This window comes from Loxodonta africana, chromosome 19 (assembly GCF_030014295.1).
Source record: "Loxodonta africana isolate mLoxAfr1 chromosome 19, mLoxAfr1.hap2, whole genome shotgun sequence".
Taxonomy (NCBI): Eukaryota; Metazoa; Chordata; class Mammalia; order Proboscidea; family Elephantidae; genus Loxodonta; species Loxodonta africana.
The window spans coordinates 26,902,683-26,910,958 of NC_087360.1; the positions used below are offsets into that span (position 1 = coordinate 26,902,683).

At 46.8% G+C, this 8,276-nt stretch overlaps 1 protein-coding gene across 1 annotated transcript; it reads left to right on the plus strand.

Moving 5' to 3' along the window:
- Positions 1 to 5,038: 5,038 nt before the first annotated feature.
- Positions 5,039 to 6,705, plus strand: LOC100663082 (leukemia inhibitory factor-like). The gene is made up of 3 exons (XM_064271925.1): positions 5,039 to 5,157; positions 6,024 to 6,105; positions 6,295 to 6,705. The coding sequence occupies exons 1-3, from the start codon at positions 5,039 to 5,041 to the stop codon at positions 6,703 to 6,705; spliced, it is 612 nt and encodes a 203-aa protein (XP_064127995.1).
- The last annotated feature ends 1,571 nt before the right edge of the window (positions 6,706 to 8,276 follow it).

Sequence of the window (8,276 nt, forward strand, 5' to 3'; positions counted from 1 at the left end):
GGGCTCTACTGATGCCAAAGCCAGTGGCCCATAAATGCTTTCTATATGGGCCCCAGACCAGTGGCCCTGGTTCTAGGTGGGTGCAAAGACTCGAAGCCCACTCACTCCCCAAGCCCCCTGCCCACATACCATCTCTCGTGTGTTTTCTTACATTGCTCCAGCCCTCACAGAATCTTCCAGGAGGGAGGAAGTCGTCTGATATACATTTTGTAAGTATATTGTACATCAATAAAAAGGTTGTAAAACCCCAGAGGTAAGTCGTAAACCAATGTTCACTGCAACACTATTGACAGTAGCCAAAAGGGAGGAACAACTTAAACATCCATCAACAGATGAATGGATAAAGAACATGTGGCATATACACACAACGGAATATTATTCAGCCATAAAGAGAAATGAAGTTCTGATATCCCCACATGTCTGTCAGTTTGTTTACTGTCGGGGCTTGCTTGTTGCTGTGTTGCTGGGAGCTATGCCTGTGGTATTCAAATACCAGCAGGGTCACCCATATGTTCAGGTTTCAGCTGAGCTTCCAGACTAAGACCGATAGCAGGAAGGACCTGTTGGTCTACTTCTGAAAAGAATTAGCCAGTGAAAGCCTTATGAATAGCAGCAGAATTGGAGCATCAGGATTGGAGAAAGACTCATTAACAACCTGCATTATGCAGATGACATGACCTTGGTTGCTCAAAGCAAAGAGGTGTTGAAGTACTCACTAATGGAGACCAAAGGCTACAACCTTCAGTATGGATTACACCTAAACATAAAGAAAACAAAAATCCTCACAACTGGACCAATAAGCAACATCATGGAGAAAAGATTGATGTTGTTAAGCATTTCATCTTATTTGAATCCACAATCAACATCCATCCATGGAAGCAGCAGACAAGAAATCAAAGGATGCATTGCATTGGGCAAATCTGCTGCAAAAGATCTCTTTCAAGTGTAAAAAAGCAAAGATGTCACCTTGAAGAATAATGTGTGCCTGACCCAAGTCGTGTTGTTGTTTTTTCACCTCATATGCATTTGAAAGCTAGACAACGAATAAGGAAGATCCAAGAAGAATCGATGCCTTTGAATTATGGTGTTGGAGAAGAATATTAAATATATCATGGACTGCCAAAAGAATGAACAAATTTGTTTTAGAATAAGTAAAGCCAGAATACTCCTTGGAAGCAAGGAAGGTAAGACTTCGCCTCACATACTTTGAACGTATTATCAGGAGGAATTAGCCCCTGGAGAAGGACATCGTGTTTGGTAAAGCAGGGGGTCAGTGAGAAATAGGAAGACTGTCAATGAGATGGACTGATGCAGTGACTGCAACAGTGGGCTCTGGCATAAAAACTGTTGCGAGGATAGCACAGGACTGGGCACTGTTTCATCACCTCTCACTCTTGGCAACTCCACGTGTGTCAGAGCAGAATTGCGCTCATTTGGTTTTTAACGGATGACTCTTCAGAAGTAGATCACCAGGCTTTTCTTTCGAAGTAACTCTGGGTGGATCCAAACCTCCAACCTTTCCTTTAGCAGCCAAGCACTTTAACTCTTTTTTACCCCCAGAGACTGAGCTCCACCCCTAGACGTGCTGACTAGAAGTCGCCCTTGCAGTAAGGTCCCAGGGTTCCCTGTGCACATGAAGTTTGAGAAACACTGCCCTGCAGCCCTCCATCTCTCACTGCTCAAGAGTCTAGGACTTTCCCCAAATGCAAATCACCACAGCAGCACAGGCAGCTGCTTGGAGGGAGAGGTCACTGGGCAGGGACTAGAGCCCGACCTCCAGCTATTTCTGACTCCTTTTCCCCAAGCTCAGTTCCAGCGTCTTGGCTCCTCCCAAACTGGCTGGTTAAACCCACAGCCAGCCTCTTATCTATGGAAAATATCATCTATGGAAATCAGTTTTAAATTACTGAATGATTTTTCATAGCTGGCGATAGAAACTGTGATGGCCAATAGAAACTGCTCATTGCCCATTCTATCCTCCCGCAGCCAACTGGCACCTGGGGCACCAGCCATACCTGCCATACTTATTCACCTACCACAAGAGGGCCAGACACACCCAGTCGTCTTTGGCGTACCTTTCACTCATCTGAGCCAGGGTTGAAGGTTTGCAAAAAAAAATCTTTACTAGGAAACTAGAGAAAACAAAACAAATGCCTAGGCCAGAAAAGGAGGATAATGACAGAGACCAAATCCCAGCCTGCAGGGCAGAAGGGCTGCCCAGCACTCTGCCCTGGGTTCTTGACCTTCCCTGTGTCTGAGGAATTCTCCTGTTCTGAGGAGAGGGCAGGAGTTCTGTTGTTTGTTCTCCCTTGGCCAGAGAGAACAAAGAACTGGGAGTAGGTGGCTGGGTCACCCTCCAAACAGGAGGCAAGAACGCTCACTCAGCAGGAGGAAGGGGTACTGCTGGGGTGCTCAAGTCCTCGCCCTGGCTCTGCCTCATCCAGTCCTGTGACCATGAGTTGCTGACCCTCTTGGGTGAGCTCAGCTCTCTTATCTGTGAAATTTTGAGAGTAATGATGATGAACGCTTGTCTATCTTCTAAACAAGGTTGCTGTTTCACTTAAAGCACAATAAAAATTAGTAAAAAAAAAATTCTGGTGGATTTATGAACTTGAATGGAAGAAATTGTTCTTTCTTTTCTCAATGTATGGGGAATATTTCCTGTGCATTTAACACAGTGTTTTTGGATGACAGGTAAAATGCTTTTGACTTCATCTACTTGAATGAGAGAATCTGTGTATTTGTTTCTTTATCACAATGTATATGGAACTTTCGTGTCCTTGCAAAACGAGATTTTCTTTGAATACCTGCATCTCATTTGCTGTCATGTGCTTGAATGGAGAACATCTACATTGTTATCTCCTTCATATTTTGGGAAATTTCTCAAAGTGTAACTTTGAAAATCTAAACGTTTTACCATCATGTATTGAACTGGAGAAACTCTACAATGTTTTCTACTTTACAGACTGTATTGGGAACTTTCCAGTCATTGTAACACAAACCATACTTTGAAAACAAGTAAAGCTCTGGTGGCTTCATGTTCTGGAATGGGAGAAGCTGTATAGCCTTTTCTCAGTCAGAGGCTTTATAGAGAACATTCCCATGCATGTAACACAGAGTTTTTTGTTTGGTAACAGGTAAATTTTTTTTTAACTTCATCTACCAATGAGAGAAACCGTGTACTGATTTCCCTTTCACGGACTGTATTGGAAAGTTTTCCATCCATGTAACCTAGGCTTGCTTTGAAAACCTAAAACTGAAAAGTCTTGTGGTTTCATGTACTTGAATTTCCTCTTTCAGTAGAAAGTATTGGAAACTTTCCCGTTTTTGTAACACAAAGTGTACTTTGAAAACAAAAAAAATTTGGTGGTTTCATGTAAAAAAAAAAAACAAGGTTGCTGGAAGGATCCTGGGGACAGGGAGACAGGAATGCTCCCAAGAGCAAGACCCAGCCCATCCACCACGGGGAAGACGGACAAAGCCAAGAGAACCTCAGACACCTGTGTCCTCTTGCAGGGAAAGGAGGCGCCTTCTGTGCATGCAAGATTCTGACAGCTCTGATCCAAGGTCATAGGCCGCGCTGATGGGGAAGGGGAACAGGAAGGACCACCCTCCCAGCTGATACCCCTCTGCCTCAGGTATCCTGATCCCAGGCTGGGAGGAGACCTGAAACAAAGGCCTCCTGTCTATGTGGTGGTAGCAGGGCAACCCAGGTCTCCAGCTGGGCTTTCTCCCTTCTGAGGTCTCAGGATGGCTCAACAGGACACAGGGACTCAAAACTCCATCAGCTAGCCCACCAGATACACAACCCCGCAGTCTTTGCCAGCCCTGAACTTTACAGTTTACAGGGCATTTTTTCACCCATCCTTAGCTCCTCCCAACCACTCTCTGAAGGTGGAGATGAGTTACTGTCTCTGTTTAGAGATGAGGAAACTGAGGCCCTAGGAGGCTAAGGGACCATCCTGACATCACTCAGCTCGTGAGAGAGACTGCTTATGTTCACCCATCTTCATGTTCTTTCCCTCATTCTTCCACTCACCTGGTCAAGCCTGGTAAGACCTCCCATGTGCCAGGCTTTCTGTCCAATGAGCTCTGGGTTTGTGGTAGAAGAAAGGGAAGCTTCCATGGCGCCTCTGCTCTAATGTCAAATACTATGCAGAAGGGGAGATCCTGGGTAATGCAAACGATTAATGTGCTCAACTACTAATCAAAAGGTTGGAGGTTTGAGCCCACTGAGAGGCTCTTCAGAAGAAAGGCCTGGTGATCCACTTCTGAAAAATCAGTTACTGCAAACCCTATGAGCAGAATTCTACTCTGACACACATGGGTCACCATGATTCAAAATTGACTCAGTGGCAGCTAGCAACAACAACAGAAGGAAAGGTAGGGAGGCTGGCCGTATTTAGGGAAGGACATCAATGAAGGAGATGGGAAATTAAACTGGGGGGCCAAACAGGTGGCATGTTTGGGAGGGTGAAGAAGGTCAGCAAAGGACCCTCCATGGTCCCAACGAGAGCCCAGATTAAGAGATGCGAGTTGCTCTAGGCAGGTGCACATGAAGAAATGCTTAGGAATTTCAGCCATCTGGGGGAGGTGGAGAGATAGCATCTCCTATTCCAATAGGGTGGGGAGTGGTACCCTCAAGTCAGAGAGCCAGGAGGCCAGGGAGCTTTTGCCTTATTGAGTGTAAGGATTGGATGGTTGGGTGTCACCCTAGAGCCAGGTTCCAATCGGTGGGAACAGCTCGTGCCCTGCAGAGAGATATAAGCAGGTGAGGGAAGCAGGGATAGTGGGATAGAGATAGAGTGAGACAGAGACGGTGGCCAGAGAGCTGTAGGAGGAGAAGCAGTGCATCCCAGTGTGACCTGAGCCTCGAGCTGCCTACCCCACAATTCTGATCATGACGTCTTTCGGCAGACTCCTAGGAATCCTATCACCGCTGCTTATTCTACATTGGGAACATGGGACAGGGAGCCCCCTTTGCAACACTCCTGACAATGCCCCCTGTGTCTTGGACCACCCATGTGCCAGCAACATCATGACCCAGATCAGGAACCAACTGGCGCAGCTCAACAGGAGTGCCAAGGACCTCTTTATTGCCTTTGTAAGTTACCCCTCCAACCCCTGGGGACCAAGGAATGAGAGTGTGGGCCTGAGGTGGGAGAAGTGGGCAGAATCCCTGCAGATATCAGGAGAGTCTGCACTGACCTGAGCTGGGGGTGCTGGCCAGGGAGGAGAACTTTTTGTAGCTGGAAGGGAAGAAAGGGGACTGGCTAGACCACACCCAGCTTTCCCCACTTCCTACTACCTGCACAGATGGGACTTAACTTTCCCAGGGTTAGGTCAGCTTAGAGCTCTGATGAGAATGTAAAGGGCCTGGCGCTTCAGGTTTGGGGATTCCCCCATCACAGTGGGGCAAGAGGCAGATGGAGATGCACAAAGGAGGGAAAAGGCAGAGGGTGGTCAGAGAGGTGCCTTTGAGCACGATAGTGGGCAGTGGGTGTCTGGGTGCAGAGAATTCATAGGTGGGTGAAAAGGCAATGTGCGTGACACACCTCTGAAGGTGAGGCACCCTGGTTTTCTTTCTTTCTCCATATGATCACGATAATTAAATATAAATCAAAATTAGTTGCCACCATCTGAGTCTGACTCAGCCAACACCGTGTGTGTCAGAGTGAAACTGTACCCCACAGGTTTTGCAATCACTGATTTTTTGCAAGTAGATCAGCAAATCTTTCTTCCGAGGCTCCTCAAGGTGGACTCAAACTTCCAACCTTTCAATTAGAAGCCAAGTGCCTTAACCTTTTCCACCACCCAGGGATTCCTAATACTAAGTAGTAATAACTGTCCTTGAATGGCAGAGACCTTGATACTTTTCATTCATTTGTTTACTTTTTATTGCACTTTAGGTGAAAGTTTAAAGCTCAAGTTAGTTTCTCATACAAAACTTTATACACACATTGCTATGTGAGCCTAGCTGCTATCCCCACAATGTGACAGCATATTCCTCCTCTCCACCCCAGATTTCGCCTGTCCATTCAACCAGTGCTTAGCCCTTTCTGCCTGCTCATCTCACCTCTGGACAGGAACTTGATTCTTTACCAAGTGGGTTCACATCCAGATTTCCACCTGCCTCTCATCAGGATCCTGATTTGTATATAGGGCACGGAGTTGGGTCTCCATGCCATAGGTAGGGAAACTGAGGCCCAATAGTTGGCTGCAGGAGTGGGTGGCAGAGTTGAAATACTGATCACTGCCTCCTTGCTCACCTCCCCTCTGCCCTCTGTTTCTTAGTCCAAGGCCCAGGGCAAGCCATTCCCCAGTGATATGCGTAAGATATGCAGCCACGGCTTTATTAAGTTCCCACCTTTCCATGCCAACGGCACGGAAAAGGACAAGTTGGTGGAGCTCCACAGCATCACGGTCTTCTTTGTCTTCTCCCTGGATGACATCACCAAGTTCCAGAAGACCTTCATCCGCAAGGATCAGAACCTCCACAGCAAGCTTAAGTCTACGATGGACATCTTGGCAGGGCTCCGCAGCAACATGCTCTGCCGCCTGTGCAGCGGGCACAACATGAGGCCGACGGACCCGATCTCTGGCCTCGACATCTCACAGAAGGACTGGTTCCACAAGAAGAAGCTGGGTTGTGAGCTCCTGATAAAGTACGCACGGCTCATCCCTGTGCTAGCCCGGGACTTCTAGGCACAGGATCTTGAAGCGTGCTGTGGATCAAGGGATTTGGGGAGCTGGATCTAGAGGTGGGGGGCTCTCATTGTGGAGGGGCTGCTGGCAGAACCTGCCAATCCACTCCACTGAGCGGTGGGCTGGGAGGAAGCTGAACATGGTCAAATCTTCCACTGGCATGGCCTCAATACTGTACCAATGAGAGGGTGGTGCCCCTTCCTGTGGAAAATGGCAGCCAAGCACCAAGGTGTCATTCTGGCCAGTGGTGTGTAACTGGACTTCTGCCCACACCTGATCCTTGGGCATGGCTTTAGACCTTAAGCAAGCAAGGGCAAGAGAGCAGTTAAGGGGCCCCAGAAGTGTCCTTACCCAGTGCCCTACCCCCAAAGATGCTCCTGCACAGTGGCAAGTTCCTTGGGGGGATCCCAAACCCCAGTGAGGACTAGATTACCTGGCTGAGATGAACTTAGGAAGCTGGAGCTATGGGGGGGGGGCTACGGCCCCCTGCCCTGGAGTGGGGGGCATTTGCCCACACACCCCACTGAGAACAGGAGTCTATGGGCCCCTATGGCCCTGGCTCCCAAACTCCCCCACCTGGTTCTGAGCTCTGAGGCAGGGCACACAATCCCTTCCTTTGAGTTGAGAGCCAGGCAAGTCTAGAAATGGCCTACAGTCTGGGATCTGGAGCACCTGCTGAAATTATGTTAATGGGGGAGGAACAACTCAGGAAAGGAGGATCAGAATGGTTGCACAACTCAGAGAATGTAATCAATGTCACTAAATGGTACATGTAGAAATGGTTGGATTGGGGTGTTTTGCTGCACATATTCTCAATAATGACGACAGCAAAATAAATAAAATTATTTTTTAAAAAAGTGTAGGGAAGATTATTTGATGTCTTACACATAGTCAGCTCATTCACTCCTAGTCACTGACTTAAATCTTATAGTAACCCTGTGAAGCATCATCCCTATTTAATAGAGTGGAAAACGAAGGCTCAAGGAGATGAGGTCACTTGCCCAGGGTCACACTGGCAGAGCGTTTAGGGTCAACAAGGGCCACCCCCTGAGCTCCAAACCTCACACATTTCCCCCTACATGATATATCAAAGACTTAGAAGAAACCAGCTGTTGAGGCCTCTGTCTTCAAGAGTGGTCCATTGAAGGAAGAGTGCCTTCCATTACTGATGCTGGGGAAATTGGGTATCTACTACCAGAAAACTAAAACAGGATCTATGTCTCACACCATACACAAAAACAAATTCAAAATGGATTAAAGACCTAAATGTGAAAAATGAAACCATGAAATTCTTAGGAGAAAGTGCAGGAGCAATGCTGTCGGGCCTAGCCTTTAATAATGGATTGTCTAATATAGTAACAGAAGCACAAATCGCAAAAGACAAAATAGAAAAATTGGACCTCATAATAATTAAAAACTTCTGTTCATTAAAAGACTTTACCAAAAAAGTGACAAGATAAGCTACCACCCAAGAGAATAACTTCAGACCCCATATATCTGATAAGAATCTAATAACCAAATTATGTGTAAAACTTTGACAACAGCAAAAAGACAAATAACTCAATCATAAA